The sequence below is a fragment of the Sphaerodactylus townsendi genome, linkage group LG08, assembly GCF_021028975.2.
Source record: "Sphaerodactylus townsendi isolate TG3544 linkage group LG08, MPM_Stown_v2.3, whole genome shotgun sequence".
Classification (NCBI taxonomy): Eukaryota; Metazoa; Chordata; class Lepidosauria; order Squamata; family Sphaerodactylidae; genus Sphaerodactylus; species Sphaerodactylus townsendi.
Window position 1 is genome coordinate 107,564,570 of NC_059432.1, and position 20,102 is coordinate 107,584,671.

The 20,102-nt window shown below is 47.6% G+C and overlaps 1 protein-coding gene across 1 annotated transcript in view; it reads left to right on the plus strand.

The window, feature by feature from the left end:
* The window catches only part of CLCN2 (chloride voltage-gated channel 2), a 114,298-nt gene that overhangs the window by 87,781 nt on the left and 6,415 nt on the right, over nucleotides 1-20,102 (plus strand). The window contains 4 exon segments of the mRNA XM_048505440.1: nucleotides 4,584-4,765; nucleotides 6,398-6,503; nucleotides 8,197-8,273; nucleotides 16,192-16,230. Of these exon segments, the coding sequence (XP_048361397.1) occupies nucleotides 4,584-4,765; nucleotides 6,398-6,503; nucleotides 8,197-8,273; nucleotides 16,192-16,230 (404 nt within the window).

The window sequence follows — 20,102 nt, forward strand, 5'->3', positions numbered from 1 at the left end:
ATATATATGTATATATGCATATATGCATATATGTATATGTATATGTATATATGTGTGTGTGTGTGTGTGTGTATGTGTGTGTATATATATATATATGTATACATATATATATATGTATCCAAGATTGAGGCAAAAAGTTTAAGGTTGGGAGAGTTTAAGGGGCGGGGGGTGGGGTTAGGATTAGGGGTTAGGGTTAGGGTTAGGGTTAATGTGTGTGGGGGGGCAGCTGTTAACCTTTTAGAGCCAGTGTGGTGTAGTGGTTAAGAGCAGGCGCACTAATCTGGAAAACCGGGTTTGATTCCCCGCTCTACCACCTGAGCTGTGGAGGCTTATCTTGTGAACTAGACTAGCTTGTGCACTCCAACGCATGCCAGCTGGGTGACCTTGGGCGATTCACAGTTCTTCAGAGCTCTCTTAGGTGTTTGTCGTGTGGGGGGAGGGTGAGGAAGGGAAAGGAGATTGTCAGCCGCTTCGAGTCTCCTTACAGGAGAGAAAGGGGGGTGGGGATATAAATCCAGACACTTCCAAACTCTTCTTCTAGTTGCTATACTTTTGGCACACCCAGTTCTCAAAAGGGATTCTTGAAGACTTCTAGGCATTTCATGCTTTTGCAGGGCACAAAACATAGAATTAAGAATCGATACACAGTGTCCCTCACACAGTGGCCAACAAGATCCTCTGGAAGTCCAACAACAGGACGTAGAGGCCGAGACCTTCCCCCGGTGTTGCCTCTTGGCACTGTTGTTCAGAGGTAGACAGCTTGTGGATATGGAGGTTCCCTGTATTCATCATGGGAACTGCTAGACTTATCCTCCAGAAAGAATTGTTAAGAACCAGCGACTGTTTAATCAGCAACTTCAGATCTCAGCATAACTCTTAGAGCTCTTAGCATAGTGTTTCTTTCTCCAGGTTTCTAGTCCCCAGGATCAAAAACTATGCACATATGTGTTTAAGTCACTGTTCTCTAGCATTGGCATAATAGTACAATCCTTGTTGTATTCAAAGTTCAGTTGTACAAATGCACACACAGAGAGACACACTCGAAATTAAGCCTTCATTTCTTTTCAGGCTTTGCACCTTTTATTGTGAAACCTTCATTTCCACCAGGTCTGATAGTGTTAGCCAGAGAGGATCCACAGTTGGCTGTGACTCTTTATGTCTGTAGAGTGGGATCTTTCAGACTTGCTGACTTATTTATTTACTTACTTACTAGCGGGGCCCGGCCACGCGTTGCTGTGGCTTATTGTGGTGAAATGGGAAAGGAACAGTAGCAGCAAATCAATTGCAGAGGCCAGCAGTACATGCTCATGCAAACACGCAGCCTGATACTGTGCGATGTCAGTGATGTGTGTGCCCACATTCCTTGGGGGGGGGGGAATGGAAGGCACCCCTCCCACACATCTAGGCTGGCTGGTCATGATCCTTTACCTGGGAGTAAGTTTGGTTGGTGGCAATGGGTGTCGCTTCTGAGGAAACCCTCTGAGGGGCGCGACGCAGCCATTCAAAGTATGTCACAGTTGCTATACCGAGCTTACTCCTGAGTAATGCGTGCCTGGTTTTCTTAACTGTAACCGCATTATTCAGGGAATCTAGGGTGCCTGGCCCCTCCCTCCCTCCCTTCCCTTGCATGCCACCCTTCCCTCCCTTCCCTTTCCCTCCCAGCCTTCAGGGTTGGGTGGAGTCATATCAAGAGAGCTGGGCCCCTGCCTCCCCTCCCTTCGCATGCCACCCCTCACTGTCTCCCCTCTCTCACTTGCTTCTTCCCTTGCATGCCTCCCCCTCCCCCTCCGTCCCTTTCCTCTCCCTCCCTCTCTTCCCTTGCATGCCACCCCTCCCTCCCTCCCCTCCGCTTCCCTCTCCCTCCGATGTGCCAATATTGTGTGTATGTATGTGTTTCCTACTTCCACTTTCGGGGTTACTGCCCTATGTTACTGTTTCCACTGCTTCATATTTGGCCATCTGTTGAACATTCCTAAGCTAGCACAAACATTCTAAAGGGTGACAGTTACACACAGGCAGCTGCATGATTCCGCTTCACCATGGGAGCGCACCGCCAGGAAAAAGGCGTTTTACCTGGGCCAGGTGTGAAATTTCAGGAATGTGAACATCTAAAAACACTCTCGCCTGGCTGACTATAGTGGCTGGGAATTTTCATAGGAATTGGCCCAGCAGTTACTAAGGTATACTGTCATCAACAAACACACTGTTAGCTTGTTATATATATAGATTTATTAGATTTTTTTTTAGTTGCCACTCACCAAAAAGATCCTGCGGTGACTTAAGACATTAAAACAGAATAAATGAGTTAAGCAACACAGGAGGCCGATAACAAGTACAAAATATTTAACATGAAAATGTTATACTCTTAAAATATGTAGCTAGCACCATGCCACTAACCAAACAACCCAGACCCGTGAATCACATGCCAAAAGCCAATCTAAACAATTCAGCCACGTATAGGCCACGTGGAAATTAAACAGTTCCAACACTGTATCCACAACATTATGTGGCCTCTCATTATCATTCTTCCTCGTTTATATTTCTTAGATCTCTTTCCAAAGACCACAACCTTTTGTTTTGCAGTAACTGACTATACGCGGCTCCCTTTTCATCTTCCTTGATGTATTAGTTGGTAACCACAGGATGAAATGGCTAATCTGTTGTGTGATAAAGATTAAAGTAGGCCTTATCAGGATACTTTATTTGCGACGGCCTCAAAGAAAATGCTAGCCAAATGTGGAAGGAAATTTTGGAGGTCTCCAAAATGCTGCTTTTATTTTAATGTGAGCGATGCCTCTAGCTCCCAAAGGCACCTGGTGGGCCACTGCGAGTAGCAGAGTGCTGGACTAGATGGACTCTGGTCTGATCCCGCAGGCTAGTTCTTATGTCCTTATGTTCTTACAGATGTAGTGGGTGTAATGCGAACGATGGCTCTAGTATGGATTTAACGCCCGCGATTTTGAATGTTATTAATTAGCTTGTGTTATTAATTAGCGTGAGAGCCAGCGTGGTGTCGTGGCTAAGAGCTGGTGGATTCTAATCTGGAGAACCGGGTTTCATTCCCCACTCCTCCACCTGAGTGGCAGAGGCTTATCTGGTGAACCAGATGTGTTTCCGCACTCCTACATTCCTGCTGGGTGACTTTGGCCTAAGTCACAGTTCTTCGGAACTCTCTCACAAGGTGTCTGTTGTGGGGAGAGGAAGGGAAAGGAGCTTGTGAGCCACCTTGAGTCCCCTTAACAGGAGAGAAAGGAGGGGTATAAAACCAAACTACTCCTCCTCCTCCTCCTCCTCCTCCTCCTCTTCTAGTGATGTTCTTTTTCAACAGTTATTGTAACCTTGTTTTTCAATGGCCTTTGGCTGTAGCACTAAAAGAACTCCTAACCCAGGCCTGTTCAATCTCATCAGATCTTGGAAGCTAAACACGGTCCGCCCCGGGTTGTATTTAGATGGGAGACCTCCAGGGAACACCAGGATCATTATGCAGAGGAAATTTTTGGAGACTTGCGCATGGAGCGTAGGCAGAACAGGGAATGAGTACGGGAAGAACATCAGTGGAGTTCTGTTCCCCAAGCAAACTAAAATCAGGTGCCTTGCACTAGGCCAGTACAGAGTGTAAGGCCCACAGACAAATAAGTAACCGTTCAAAAACGGTTTAATAATATTGAAAGTTTAGAACTCTGACTCCTCCCGTGAAGTCTAACTTATCATGAATACTTGCGATGCTGGAACCGATTGGAGAGGGGTTGAAGAACTTGCAGACACCAACTCTTTCCTTAACTGCTTCTAAGGAAGTCTGTGCTGCTTTGCCACTTCTGAAATCTCCCGGTGTCCTCTACTTGGACTCTGTTTCATTGCAACTCTATTGAAACTTGATTGCTCAAATACTATAGATCTATAACACCTTAAACATCTGAGATATTGCTGCCTCCAGCCTTTCCGGGATACCTGAACTGAACAGACTGTAAAACAGGAACTGCTAACTAATTAGTATTCTATAGTGCTCTTGCCTCTTGAGGGCTTCTTAAAGGGACAGGGTCTAAGTAAGGTTCCCTCCCACAGAATGATGTACAAAAAATGACTAAGCCCATTCTACCTAAGGTACAACTGAGGCTTAAATAAAGAAAATGGTAAGGGTGTCTCTGGGGGCATGAGAAGTGGGGTATAGTGCCATAGATTCCAAAGCTGTCATTTTCTAAGGGAACTGAGCCCTGTAGTCTGGATATCAGTTTAATCCCAGGAGATTCCAAGCCATACATGGAGGCCACTGGAAACCATGGCTATAGACCAGTGGTGGCGAACCTTTGGCACTCCAGATGTTATGGACTACAATTCCCATCAGCCCCTGCTAGCATGGCCAACTGGCCATGCTGGAAGGGGCTGATGAGAATTGTAGTCCATAACATCTGGAGTGCCAAAGGTTCACCACCACGGCTATAGACCTTTCCTGCCTGGGAGTCCATTGAGCTAGTTCTGTCAAAAATCCCAATTTCTCCTCCTGGTATAAACCTCCGTGGCTTCAGCCACGTTAGAGCCACGTCCTTGCAGACGAGTCTGACTCCTTCCCCTCTCTTTCTCGGCAGAATCCATGATCCTCCTGGGGTCCATTGAGCGAGCCCAAATTGTGGCTCTCCTGAGTGAGCAGCTGAGCTTCGCCCGCCGCCTGCAGTACATGCGGGAGAAGGCCCAGGCGGGGCGCAAAGAGGCCGAGAAGAACCCGGAAAACGAAGGGCAGATCCCACCTGACATGGGAGTGCACTTCCAGGTGAGGAGGTTGAAGCCATGAATGATCGTTGTCTGGAGGCCAGGAGATCAGGGATAGGAGCGTGGAATAATATGGAGAGTGAAAGAGAAGAGCTGGTTGGGGCATCAAAGAAAGAGCACGTGTAAATACACCCCCATTGTGCTGTAGTGGTTAAGAGCAGGTGGGTCCTAATCTGGAGAACCGGGTTTGACTCCCCACTCCTCCACCTGAGTGGACTAGGCTTATCTGGTGAACCAGATGTGTTTCCACACTCCTACATTCCTGCCGGGTGACCTTGGGCTAGTCACAGTTCTCCCAGAACTCTCTCAGCCCCACCTACCTCACAAGATGCCTGCTGTGGGGGGATGAAGGGAAAGGAGCTTGTCGGCCACTTTGAGACTCCTTACAGGAGAGAAAGGTGGGGTATAAATCCATGCCTTTCTTCTTCTGTTTGATGCCTGGTAGTTGCTGATCTCTGCAGTTTTCTCAGTCTTATGAATCTCAGCTGAAGATCGTGGGCATTTAGATCACATCTACGGAGGTTTTTGAGGACGCAGGATCTTCAACGAGACTCTGTTTTGGAGGGTGTGGAAATCGACCATGTGTGTCTGTATATCGTTTTCTCAATCATGAAGGGAAATATTGCAGGAAAGGATAGTGGAGATCACAACTTTTTAACATGCGCTTTTATCTTTGAAATGTCTAATTAATTACCTGGCCTGGATAGCCCAGGATAGCCCAGTCTTATCAGAGGACCTAGTTTGTATTTCGATGGGAGGCCACCAGGGAAGCACAGGGTCGCAGTGCCAAGGCAAGCAATGGCAAACCACCTCTGAGTATCTCTTGCCTTGAAGACTCTACGGGGTCACCCTAAGTTGGTTCTGACTTGACAGCACATTACCCCACCACCAGAGGCATACTGGGGGAAAATGGTTCTCAGAGCAACACCTGCTCAGGGCACCCTCCCAGCACCCCCCATGCCCCCGCGCCCCCTCAGGAGCAGCAGTGGCGTAGGAGGTTAAGAGCTCGTGTATCTAATCTGGAGGAACCGGGTTTGATTCCCAGCTCTGCCGCCTGAGCTGTGGAGGCTTATCGGGGGAATTCAGATTAGCCTGTGCACTCCCACACACGCCAGCTGGGTGACCTTGGGCTAGTCACAGCTTCTCAGAGCTCTCTCAGCCCCACCCACCTCACAGGATGTTTGTTGTGAGGGGGAAGGGCAAGGAGATTGTCAGCCCCTTTGAGTCTCCTGCAGGAGAGAAAGGGGGGATATAAATCCAAACTCTTCTTCTTCTCATGACCCATTTACCTCAGCCAACAGAGGAGGGCGGCAATGGTCCCAGGCAGCCTGGTAGGACCAGGCCTGGTGGGCCAGGCTGAGGGGCACCTTGCGAGCCCGTGGCAGGCACCAGGCACCAGGTCTGGGTGGGGGCATCCCTCCACAGGAGGGGTGTGGGAGCTATTTTGCACCCCCCACGTGATCTAATGGGTAGCACCAGGGATCAGTTGACCCCTCCCCCCGTCACTTTGGCAGACATGCCACTGCCAGCCGCAGTCCAATTAATACATGAAAAATCTCAATTTCCATCATTGGATTTAAAGGTATCCTCTCCTGTATGAAGCCTCTTCCCTCTTTTCTTTCTCCCAATCCAGATCTGCACAGAGGAGTCTTCGTTCGTTCCGCCACGAAGCGAGGCCCGCAAACCCCTCAAGCCAGCTCTGAAGCGAACCTCCAGCAGTTTATCCGAGACCCCCACAAGTAAGTCTGCTGACCCCTTTCTCCCTCTGGGCCATTCAGACAAGGTTCGATTGGAGCTGCATTGAGACGTCGCCATAAGCAGCGGATTAACCGAATCCCAGTCGGTCGTGATGCGCAAACTCTACCCATAAATTGAACGAGAGCTTCTTGATAGGCCACAAACCCCACAATTGGCCCCTGTAACGAACCAGTAAAGTCCAGTCAAAAGCAACCGTATTAAGTTCTTTATTGAGCTGGCATTCTTAGTCAGAGACAGGCAATGAGAGAACTGAACCCCAGATCTCGATCAAACGCTTATACAGGGCAACAGACAGGCTCCCGCCAAAAGAGTATAAACAAGGCAGGATTTCACACAGAGTTTCACACAAGGCTAGCAAGCAAGTGAAAGATAACCAAAGCATTGAAATTCCCCTTCCCGGGCGTTGAGCCAAAAGCCTCCGGTGGGAACCTTTCCAAGGTCGAACTCCCCAGACACATCACAACCTTACAGCCCCCAGTGTGGTCTGCAGTTTGTACCCATTGTGGTTTGCTGAGGCTGCTGCATTGTCAAATCAGTTTGTTGAGTTTTGCCATCCCTGGTGGCTCTCTGGCTACAGAGTCAGAAGTGTGGGGATGGCAGTGCCTGTGAAGGGGGGAATTTGGGATTTCACCTAGAATCTATGGTATACCATAGAGCAGTGGTGGCGAACCTATGGCACTCCAGATGTTCATGGACTACAATTCCCATCAGCCCCTGCCAGCATGGCCAATTCCCATCAGCCCCTGCCAGCATGGCCAATCTACCGAACCTATGGCACTCCAGATGCCCATGGACTGCAATTCCCATCAGCCCCTGCCAGCATGGCCAATTCCCATCAGCCCCTGCCAGCATGGCCAATCTACCGAACCTATGGCACTCCAGATGTCCGTGGACTACAATTCCCAACAGCCCCTGCCAGCATGGCCAGTCTATGGTATACCATAGAGCAGTGGTGGCAAACCTATGGCACTCCAGATGTCCATGGACTACAATTCCCAACAGCCCCTGCCAACATGGCCAGTCTATGGTATACCATAGAGCAGTGGTGGCAAACCTATGGCACTCCAGATGTCCATGGACTACAATTCCCATCAGCCCCTGCCAGCATGGCCAGTCTATGGTATACCATAGAGCAGTGGTGGCGAACCTATGGCACTCCAGATGTCCATGAACTACAATTCCCAGCCCCTACCGGCTTGCCAGCCAGAAGTCCGCCGTTTCTATGGAGGCGGTGGTGGGCACCCCCTGCCCGGCACTCAGATGTCCGCCAGACTACAATTCCCATCAGCCCCTGCCAGTATGGCCAATCTATCTGTTAAGGCCTAGGACAGTGCTGAAGGTTTTTACAGTGCCGGAACCAACCTAGGGTTCCTGAGGTAGAAAGTCCAATTGGCCATGCTGGCAGGGGCAGATGGGAATTGTAGTCCATGGACATCTGGAGTGCCATAGGTTCGCCACCACGGCCATAAAGTCTAGCCTCCTTAGTGGCCGTGTTCCCTCTTCTTACCGAGACGGAATGAGCACCTGACGCAGAAGGGCAGATGCACAAACTGGAATTTGTTACCCAAGTCTACAAGACTAACTAAGGGGTTTTTTTGCACAAAGCTGCCCATTTAAACAAACCTCAGGTTGTTGCCGTGTCTGAATTCGATTTATGTTTCTCTTTGTGGGCAGCTGGGACCGTGGAACCACCTGGCATTGCCCTGAGGAGTCTCTTCTGTGGCAACAGCACAACGGCAGATCATAGTGAGGTGAGGCCCCCTTTCTTTCCTCCCACGCCAGCCCACCCTCCGTTGTCGGGGATGTTTCCTGGGGAAAACCCCTCCAGTGAATGCCCCATTCGTTCCTCACTGTGATGGCAAGCGCACGTCTCCCATAATTCTCTCTTCCTTATTGTTTTTTTTTCCTCCTGGTAAAACTTACATTTAAAAACAAAAAAGGAGGAGAATTCGGGCCAATCCGAAAAGCGGAAGTCGAAGCGCGTCCGCATTTCCGTGTGATAAAGATGGCGGTCCCGCATGCGAGCTTTCCTCTCACTCCTGCTGAGGACAATCGCGGAGACAGGAAGTTTGAATCTGTATCTGATTTGGGGAGGCCTAGGACAGTGCTGAAGGTTTTTACAGTGCCAGAACCAACCTTGGGTTCCTGAGGTAGAAAGTCCAAATGAGACCTCCCCCCCTCCCCCCGCCCCCCATGCACACACACAACTCATTAAATTAGGTTGGAACTTTTGTGCATTCCTTATTGACAGGAAAGTCGCAGAAGAAACTTCAAAAGAGAGAAAAAATTGAGTCCAGTAGCACCTTAAACTGACTCTGACCTGAATGGCTCAGGAAAAGCTGATCTTTTCAAATCTCGAGAGCGAGGAGGAGGAGGAGAAGAAGAGTTGAATTTATATCCCCTCTTTCTCTCCTGTAAGGAGACTCAAAGGGGCTTACAACCTCCTTTCCCTTCCCCCCTCACAACAAACACCCTGTGAGGTGGGTGGGGCTGAGAGAGCTCCAAAGAACTGTGACTAGCCCAAGGTCACCCAGCCGGCATGTGTTGGAGTGCATAAGCTAATCTAGTTCACCAGATAAGCCTCCACAGCTCAAGTGGCAGAGCAGGGAATCAAACCCAGTTCTCCAGATTAGAGTGCATCTGCTCTTAATCACTACACCACCTGGCTCTCCCAGGGAGGGTCGGCCATGATTGATACTTGGATGGGAGACCACCAAGGAAGTCCTGGTTGCAGAGGCAGGCAATGGCAAACTACCTGTGAACATTTTTTTGCCTTGAAAGCCACCATAAGTCAGCTGTGACTTTTCCGCTACCCACAAACCCCTTCAAGACCAGCCAAATGTCCAGGACATAATATTTTGAGTCAAAGTTTCAACCTCCAAAATCTTTTTGGCCCCTCGGGTGCTACTGGACTTGAATCTCGCTCTCCTCCTACAGACCAACACAACTTCGACTCTCCCGGAACTGGAAATCGTACAGTGGTTTAGAAGAGACAAAGGGAAGTGTTCTTTCACACAGCCTACAATATTCTTGTGGGACTTATCGCCACACATTGGGGGCCATGGTTGCTAACGTTAAAGACGTTAACCTTCCCTCCTGCAAGTAACATAAATATATAATAATCAAGCCTTTATTGGCATACCAAATTACAATCAAACAATTGTCCATAAAAGACAGATAAATACAACAAACATTCAGAGTCTTATCACTAGTGTAGTCCAAATGAACTCATCAAAAGTGCCATTCCCATACACCTCTCCACAGACCAGACTGAAGACCCACCAACAGAACCGAGGCCTCACAACAACATACAGTATCAACACTCCACTATAACAAGGGATAGGGAACAAGGAAATGGGCGAACAATTGATCTGACTCCAATAGGTTGCCACAGCCTTCAATTGTCACATCATCTGGCAATCGATAACAAAATTACGACATCTCTCTATGAATCACCCCCAGGTTATTTGACTTTGGATGACCACGAACCCACAGGTTACTGGCAGAAGTAGGCACTGTATACCAGTAGCAAATAGTTGATGTAACCAACATTGTCGTTGTAAGTAACATAAATAAATGTGTAGCAAATATAAGGGTTGCCTTTCAAAAGGATTAAGGAACCAAGTTAGATCAGAAATTAGATGTAGAGAGTGTCAGAAAACTGGAGAGAGATAACGATGGCGGCGTTGGCCTTCTTGCCTTGCTCCTGATTTTCCCAGAAGCCTTTGCTCAGTCACTGCTGGCAACGGCCGGCCGGCATTGTGGTTCTGATTCGGCAGAATAGCTTTTTGGGGAAAACGAGAAGCAGCTTTGGCCTGGGAGAGCACAGCAAGGTTCCCCGAGTGCCCCATAATGGCGGACGGAGACCACGATGGATGCCATAGTGGCTTGGTGTGCAATCCCGTCAGGTGCCGAGGTGGGGCAACCTCCAAACCTTCAGCACTCTTCAGCCTCATGTTTGATTAATATTTCTTTAGTGGGAGTTGAAAAAAGACCTTCCCCCCGTCTGATGAACTAACCAATGATAAAAGTGATCTCTTTTGGAACAGCCAATCAGAAACCTTCCAACCTTTCGCTGTCCCCACCTCCTCACCCTTGACTTTAACTGATTTTCCCCAATACGAAATGAAAACTTTTGCGGCATCTCTGGGGGATTGGTTTCCTTATTTCTCTGTTGGTGTGAAGGAAGGGGGAGGATTCGGCTGGGGTCGAAACTGGTTCACACCGCAGTGGATTCTCTTTCCTAAGCTGATTCCACACAGAGGTTTCTCTCCATTTCAGCATTTCGAGTTGCTTGAAGCTTCGCTTTTTAAAGATGATAATATAGGGAGCGGCCCTCTGCTGACTGCGAGCCTGGGTCCCATCCATATCTGATTGGCTATTCAGACTGGCAGTAACTCTCTGGGATCTCAGTAGTACGTATATCACGTCCCCTACTAGTAGGTCCTTTCAACTGGAGGGGCTGGGTTTTGAACCTGGAAAGTTCTGCATGCCAAGCGGAGGTTCTACCACTGAGCCAAGTTTGCAGATGATACCAAATTATGTAGGATGGTGAGAACCACAAAGGATTGCGAAGAGCTCCAAGCGGACCTTGATAAATTAGGTGAGTGGGCTCAGAAATGGCAAATGCAGTTCAATGTAGCAAAATGTAAAGTGATGCACATAGGGGCAAAAAATCCAAACTTCACATACACGCTACAGGGGTCAGTGCTATCAGTCACAGACCAGGAAAGGGATTTAGGCGTCTTAATTGATAGTTCCATGGGAATGTCAACTCAATGCATGGCAGCTGTAAAAAAGGCAAACTCTATGCTGGGGATCATTAGAAAAGGAATTGATAATAAAACTGCAAAGATTGTCATGCCCTTATATAAAGCGGTGAGATGCGACGCGCTTGAGTACTAGTGTCCAGTTGCAATTGGCCGCATCTCAAAAAAGGATGTTGAGGAGATAGAAAAGTGCAGAAGGGCAACAAGGATGATTGAGGGACTGGAGCACCTTCCTATGAGGGAGAGGCTGCAGCGTTTGGGATACTTCGTAAGTTGGAAGGAAGTCTAAGGGGGGATATGATTGAAGTCTACAAAATTCTGCGTAAATTTAGAAAATGTCTAGAACGAGAGAGGCATTTTTCTCTCTTTCTCTGTCACTAGAACCAGGGGGGCATTCATTGCTGAAAATGCTGGGGGAAGAATTAGGACTAATAAAGGAAACACTTCTTCCATAGCGTGTGATTGGTGTTTGGAATAATGCTGCCACAGGAGGGGTGATGGCCACTAACCTGGATAGCTTTAAAAGGGGCTTGGACAGATTTATGGAGGAGAGAATCGTTGCATAGCTGCACCAATGCTTGATCCTCCTTGATCTGAGATTGCAAATGCCTCAACAGACCAGGTGATCCGGAGCAACAGCCACCAGAAGGCCATTGCATTCACATCCCACCATGTAGGCTTCCCCAAAGGCACCTGGTGGGCCACTGCGAGTAGCAGAAGAGCTGGACTAGAATGGACTCTGGTCTGATCCAGCTGGCTTGTTCTTATGTTCTTATGAGCCGTGGCCCTGCCATCTGTTTGAATGGAAGAAAACCCCTTTTTTTCCTGCATTTTCAGAGTTGTCCTTGCTGAATCCATTGAAACAGAAAGGTTTTTTTAATTATTCCCAAAGAGGGAGAATGGCGTAAAGTGTTTTCAATCCCACTGAAAGGAGAAAGGCAGGACTATACATGTAAATAATAAATAATAATTGTTAAAATTCTCTGCTGTTTCGATTAGCGTTTGAAAATTCCTGAAGTGGTCTCTCTCCTTTCTCCAAGCAGCAAGGGGCCGATTAGTTTTTTTCAGTGCAGTGGACCACAATTATGGGGTGTCGTGGGGTTTCCGGGCTGTATGGCCGTGTTCCAGTAGCATTTTTTGCTGACATTTCGCCCGCATCTCTGGCTGGCAGATTCAGAGGATCTCTGAATGATGCCGGCGCGAATCATGAGCCCGGTGACGTCAGGAAAAGCTACTGGAACTGACCTGACAACTGATTCGCTGAGCGATTAAAGCCTCCGACAATTCATTGACCACAATTATTCTTCCTTACCACACAATTAAATTGTGTTATTCTGGAGCAGCCGATGCAGCAAAAACTATTTTAAAAAGAGGATCTTTGGGGGCAATGCGTGGCGAGGTGCGGTGTGATTGATTGAAATTACATCTTAGAAACATAAAAAAGCAGATTATGTTGTGCGGTGTGGAATCTCTACTGCGAGTTCAAATCATGCAGAATCGTTGCAGCCGCGCATGACCGCCACAGGGTAGTGGCGCCCTTCGTGTGGAATCAGCCCTCATTCGGTTTCTCCCGTTCCTTTTGTCCCCAACCAGTGATTCAAGAGAAACTGTGTTTGACTGTGTTTCATTAAGAATCGGTGTACTGGAGTTCGTTTTGCTTCTGAGGCAATGGGAATATTTATTTTTATTTTTATGTTATTTATAGTTTGCCTTTCTCATTACGGCTTAAGGCGGATTACACAACCCGAGTCAATTCAGTCGGTAGGGACATTCAGGGAACAATGCATAGGAATTAGGGTTATAGAACCAACCAGAAGTCTCCAAACAAAACTACAGCAAAGTATAATTATTAATAGGAATTGGCGTAGTGTAGTGGTTAAGAGTCGGTGGATTCTAATCTGGAGAACCGGGTTTGATTCCCCACTTTTCCACGCTGAGTGTGGCAAGAAGCATCTGGTGAACCAGATGTGTTTTCTGCACTCCTGCATTCCTACTAGGTGACAGGAGCTGAGTCACAGTTCTCTCTGAACTCTCTCAGCCCACAGGTGTCTGTTGCTGGGGAGGGAAGGGGAAAAGGAGCTTGTAAAAGCCACATAAGTCTACTCCTTACAGGAGAAAGAGGGATGCCATCATAAATCCAAACTCGTCTTCTCTTCTAATACAGACCCCAGTGCCTAATAATTTATCTACGTGGTTTTGTGAAACAGCTTTGCAATTAAATCTGTGGATGAGCAACTTTACTCTGCTCGCATGGGAACCCAGCCTCAAGAAGGGTGTCATAAGGACTGTGGTTGAAAACTGCTCAAAAAAATTGGGCCCGTGCCACAGTGCCTCAGCGGTCCAGCCTTCGTCCAAAGAGTTTCAGGATTTGTGGTTGTGTCCAGCAGCACTGGGCATCCCAAGCAGTGTTTTGGGGGTCATGGATTCACAGGGTCGCCATCAGTTGGAAGCGATTTGGTGGCACTGAACACACGCACAAGACAAATTATAAAATTATGCATGGGGTAGAAAATGGGCAAGAAATTTTCTCTCTTTCTCTAACTCACTAGAACCGGGGGCATCCATTATGAAAATGCTGGGGAAGGAATTGGGACTAATAAAGGAAACACTTCTTCACACAACGTGTGATTGGTGTTTGTAATATGCTGCCACAGGAGGTGGTGATGGCCACTAACCTGGATAGCTTTAAAAGGGGCTTGGACAGGTTTATGGAGGAGAAGTCGATCTATGGCTACCAATCTTGATCCTCTTTGATCTTAGATTGCAAATGCCTTAGCAGACCAGGTGCTCAGGAGCAGCAGCAGCAGAAGGCCATTGCTTTCATCACCGTGCGTAGAGCTCCCAAAAGAGCACCTGGTGGGCCACTGCAGTAGCAGAGAGCTGATGGACTCTGGTCTGATCCAGCTGGCATGTTCTTATGTTCTTATATATGTTCCCTTTGGAGAGCCTGAATTGGCTGCAGCTCCCAATGGGAAAATGCACTGCATGGGCAGACGGCAGTTTACTTCCCGGTAGTGAGTAGCAAGGTTTGAGATCCAGGTACCTCCGAGCAAGCTCCTTAAACAAGCAGCTCTTGCAAGGCCTAAATAGAAACCCACCTCTTTGAGAGCATCAGTGTGTAAAAGGCTGAGGTACATGCGAATAGCTAACTTTTAAGAAGGAGCTTTGGCTTGAATTATGTAAGCCTAATACGGGGGCGAGACTTTGAGATTCTTAGTCACTCCGGTTTCCGGTATCTTGACTATTTACAAAAAAACAGGCAACAACAATCAGCTTTTCCCTCTCCTCTCGGCTCCCTGGCTCTCATTGGTTCTGAAGCTCCGGTGGGATGTAGCTTCCCAGTTTGTTTTCCCGCTCTTTGTGGGAAAAGGCGGGAACCGGTACATGCTGGGAGTTGCAGTCCTGACACAGTGGGAAATTAGCTTCCAAATGTGCCATTGCAGGAAAGTGCCCTCGATGCTGCTTGCCTATTTTCCAAGCTGGAGTAAACTCCTAGAGACTGGTTTGGTTGAGGAGAGTCTATAAAATTATGCTTGGGGTAGAAAATGTTGACAGAGAGAATTTTTTCTCTCTTTCTCCTGATACCTAGAACAGGAGGCATCCATTGAAAATGCTGAGGGGAGAAAATTGGGACTTGAAATAGCACCAGGGATTTAGAGCGTCTTTTAGTTGATAGTTCCATGGGAATGTCCAACTCAATGCCCTGGCAAGCGGCTGCTAAAAAAAGGCAAACTCTATGCAGGGGATCTCATTAGAAAAGGAATTGATAATAATAAAACTGCAAAAGATTGTCATGCCCTTATAAAGCAGTGAGTAGAGACCGTGCCCGGAGTCCTGTGTGCCAAGTTCTGAATGCATCATCCAAGGATATGTCGGAAATGATAGAAAAAGGAAGTACGCTGAGAAAGGGCAACGCACAAGGATGATTGAGGGACTGGAGCACCTTCCTATATGAGGAGAGGGCTGCAGCGTTTAGGACTCTGCTCTTAGTTTGGAGAGGAAGACTGAGGGGATATGATTGAAGTCTACAAAATTCTGCATGGGGTAGAAAATGTTGACAGAGAGAAATTTTTCTCTCTTTCTCACAATACTAGAACCAGGGGGGCATCCATTGAAAATGCTGGGGGGAAGAATTAGGACTCATAAAAGGAAACACTTCTTCACACAACGTGTGATTGGTGTTTGCGGAATATGCTGCCACAGAGGAGGTGGTGATGGCCACTAACCTGGATAGCTTTAAAGAAAGGCTTGGACAGATTTATGGAGGAGGAGTCACGATCTATAGCTACCACCACCGCGATTCTCCTTGATCTCCAGATTGCAAAATGCCCTTAGCAGACCAGTTAGCTTCGGGAGCAGCAAGCAGCAGAGAGCCATTGCTTTCACCTCCTGCACATGAGCTCCCCAAGGCACCTGGTGGGCCACTGCGAGTAGCAGAGTGCTGGACTAGATGGACTCTGGTCTGATCCAGCAGGCTAGTTCTTACGTTCTTATATTCTTATATACCAGCTTTTGCCACACGAGGGCACATTTGGGCAATCTGTATGCACCAGGCAGCGTCAGCAAGGTAAAAATGACGAAGGGCTGCCCTGAACATGCCAAGAAAGTAACGTGTGAACAGTTTGTGCACAAGCCATCGATCGCCCTTTTTTTTTAATTGCCCTCAAACTTGGAGCATGCAAGCCTTCGTTCAATTTCCGTTCCCTTATTTGTTTCGGGCCTGCCGACCCTTGGTTGAAAAACAAGTTATTCCGACCTTGCCGTTTATTGCCCATCCGTGGGACGCTCCCTGCCTCTTTCCCGTCAGTCGCATTTTTCTTTTGCCCAGCTCAGCCCCTCCTTCACGCCCCCTGCTGCACAGGTGTGGGAATCACGTCCCGTCTCTTTCTTTCCCTCGCAGGAGGAATTCGAAGTGATCACTGAGATGACTCCAGCAGAGGTAAGTGGCTGCCCTTGTTTTTGCAACAATTGAACATACAAAAAAACCATGAAGGATAGAGAAGTTGGGGAATGACGATTGCTTTTTGGAAAACGTGGAATGATCCCGTTTTAGACGCTCAGATGGAGAGAAGAGAGAAGCCTATCTATAGATGGTCTCCAAGACTTGTGCCTAATTGGAATTTTGTTATGGACAATTGAATTGTTTTGGTTTTATGGTCCAAGAACAGGAGGAAGTTACTATAAATAGACTGTACAGACTGGAGTCGGGGGCACAACCCAGGTCCAACAATACCTGAGGAGGGGAAGGAGGGTTGGTTTAGCCCCGTGGTGGTGAACCTTTGGCACTCCTGATGTTATGGACTACAATTCCCATCAGCCCCTGACAGCATGGCCAATTGGCCATGCTGTCAGAAGAGCTTGATGAACCAATCCTCTGGAAGTGCAAAGATACTGCCACCACTAACAACGAACAAGGGAATGGAGGAGCTTCGCCTCAGCTACCAAATTACACGTTGCAATGATAAAGCTTTAACTGTTGAAGAGTTGTTTAAATTAGCACCCAGTCTTCCCCATAAAGTCACGTCTCTAAAAGAGTGTAATACAGTGTGCCAATCATGCCCAGTTGTGCTGGGGCAAAATCTTATATTGCCTCAGTCATAAGAAATTCTTCTAGTCTGGAACAAATAAATTGGGTTCAGTTGGCCAAAACATGTCTGTTTTTATGGGTCAAAAAAGTGTCCCATGGGACCCTTCTATAAATTGTAATTGTGATATCTGTCTGTCTGTCTATTAATAATTAATTAATCAATTAATTGTATTTGTACCCCACCCATTCCCGACCACACTCAGGCTCAGGGTGGCTTCCAGTGTAGAAAAATAACACGTATAAATAAATTCGCAATGAAGATTAAAACATTAAAATGAAAACATCCATCTCAGGATGGCAGAAATTGTAATCGTTACATCCAGCCTGCAGATATAATCCCCAATGTTCCAAAATCTGTATTCTGGGGATAAAAGGGACTGCAGGCCAGATACCAATTAAAAACAAACAGAGAGGGATACAGAGGAGCCAAAAACAGTCTGTTAGTTGGTCTCGGTTTCCCTTTTCACCGGTGAATGGCTGGACTATACTTGGTGGTTGGGAAGACAGCAAGATGGTATAGGGACAGTGGTGACCTCAACCTGGTGGGACATTCATTCATTCATTCATTCATTCATTCATTCATTCATTCATTCATTCATTCATTCATATCTTGCCCTCCCCAGGGCTCAGAGACATCTCTGTCTCAAACATCCTGCAGAACTACCGTATATACTCGTGTATAAGCCGAGGCACCTAATTTTACTGCCCAAACCTGGGAAAACTTATTGACTCCCGTATAAGCGGAGGGTGGGAAACCGGGAGGCAGAGGGAGCTCCTTATTTCGGCAGTTACATCAGGGGGAGTCACTGCCCAAATAAGGAGCTCCCTCTGCCTGCTGGCTGGGTTTGAGGAAGCCCAGCCAGCCAGGGTGCCTCTGGGTTCCCCGTTCACCCTCCAAGGAGGGCAGCAACAAGCAGCTTGTGCGGCCACAGGGAGGTCGTCCCGGCCACACCCCCAGCCTCGGCAATAGCCTGAAGAGCCCGCTGATAAGCGGTGACTCATGTACAAGCCGAGGGGGCATTTCTCGAGGGGGCAAACTCGGCTTATACGCTAGTATATACAGTACTATTCTGGGATGTATGTGGCCAGCTATTATGGACCTTTAGAAGCGTGGATGATTAATTTATAATAATAAACACATGTGTGTTTTTGCTATTTAATAATTTTATATTTAGTGACCCATTAAACAATTTCTCGACCTTTTAGCCACTTAATTCTAGTTTTGTAGGGCTTAGCTTGTTCCCCCCTTTTGTGTCTGCCTCATTTGAACTGTGTCGGGTTTTCATGCCAAGCAGCGATGCATGCGTAGTTTGCACGTCAGCACAACAGTTGGGCAGACTACGGTTCTTTGGCCGTTGCGCTAAGATTTGCACCAACTGCGGCGCAGTTTAAATGAGAGACCCCCCAGCTCATACAGAGTCACGCAGGGATGGCTTTTGTGCCTCACATTTCAGCCAAGCCTTTACATTTGCCACATGGGGAAGTCTGGTCCTCAAGTGTTGGGATAAATGCAGTCTTGAGTCCCACGGCGTGGAAACAGCAGTGGCCATTTGTAAGTGCCGCATGCCTCATGGCAAAAAGCTGGTGGGGGACTTTTTTTAAAAGGTATTTGATTAGAAATGTTGCATACACAAAATCATAAAAAATCAATGCACCAAACCATCATTTTAAAAACAAGGCTAATGCAGTGTTCACACTACTTATATACAGTGGTGGGATCCAAAAATTTTAGTAACAGGTTCCCATGGTGGTGGGATTCAAACAGTGGCGTAGCACCAATGGGGCTGGGCGGGGCACGACGGGGGCATGGCTGGGCATTCCGGGGGCGGGGCATTAATAATTTCTCTGTTCCTGTAAAAAACTCTTACTGTAAAAAAAAAGTTCCTAATTTCCAGCTGGTATCTTTCTGTCAATAATTTAAACTCATTATAGCGAGTCCTATCGTCTACTGCCAACAGAAACAACTACTGCTCCTGTAATTGACTGCCTGTCAAATACTTAATACTTTCAAATACTTAGTTTTGTTTCTAGAAATCAACAGAAGGATACTTTCCTTAAACAAGGAACTTTACCATATTTCTAAAACATGTTTTTAAAACAGCCCAACAAGGATAATTATTCCATTTTCTATCTTCGCTAACCAGCCACATAGGAAACAACAGGACTTTATGATTTTTGGACCTAATGGAATTTCAAACGGAAAAGCAGACCCAATTAGTAACCCCCTCTCGGCACACACAAATAATTAGTAACCCACTCTCGGGAACTGGTGAGAACCTGCTAGATCCCACCTCTGGTTATATACCTCTTAAAGAGTACCAAGAAGTGCTCTTTAAGAGCAGGTACACTCTAATCTGGAGAACCAGGTTTGATTCCATGTTCTGCCACCTGGGGTGTGGAGGCTTATCTGGTGAACTAGATTAGCCTGTGCACTTCAACACATGTCAGCTGGGTGACCTTGGGCTAGTCACAGCTCTTCAGAGCTCTCTCAGCCTCACCCACCTCACAGGGTGTTTGTGGGGGGAGGGGGGAGAGAAGGGAAAGAAGATTGTAAGCCCCTTCTCCTGCCACTATAGTAGTACTGCCCAATCCTCTTAAGTGGAGATGCCAGGAATTGAACCTGGCATCTTCTGCCTGCCAGATGCTCAACCATCGAGCCCCGGGCCCCTGCACAGAACTTTTTGCACTGGAGGAAGGAGTCAGGGGGGAAACAGATCCACAGGATCCAAGCCCAGTAAGCCATTTCAGTTTCTATTTATCAAGACAGGTCATTATCATGAAAGGTCACGGCCTGAAGTTACAGAGGGGAAGGGCGGAGTCTGCTGTATTCGACCTGGGATCTCCCTGTCCTTCAGTCTAGCCCTCACTCTCAAGGGGGAAGGCGCTGCCACTGGCGTAATGCCCATTGGGCAAGGTGGGCAGCTGCCCAGGGCATCACCTTGTGGAGGGCATCAAAATGCTGGGTTCGTTTTTGGGTATTTTAGTGGTTTTCCATTTTTGGCCTGCAGGGGGCGCAGTTTTTAGGCTAGCGGCACCAAACTTGGGGGGTATCATCAGGAGACTGTTCTTATGCTACCCTCCAAACTGCACCAAACTTGGGGGGTATCATTAGGGCAGTCTCCTGATGAGATCCTGAAAGTTTTGAGACTGTGCCTTCAGAAATGTGCCCCCCCACAGCCTGCAACCCCCATTGATAGCAATGCAGAAAACTCAATGCAGAACAA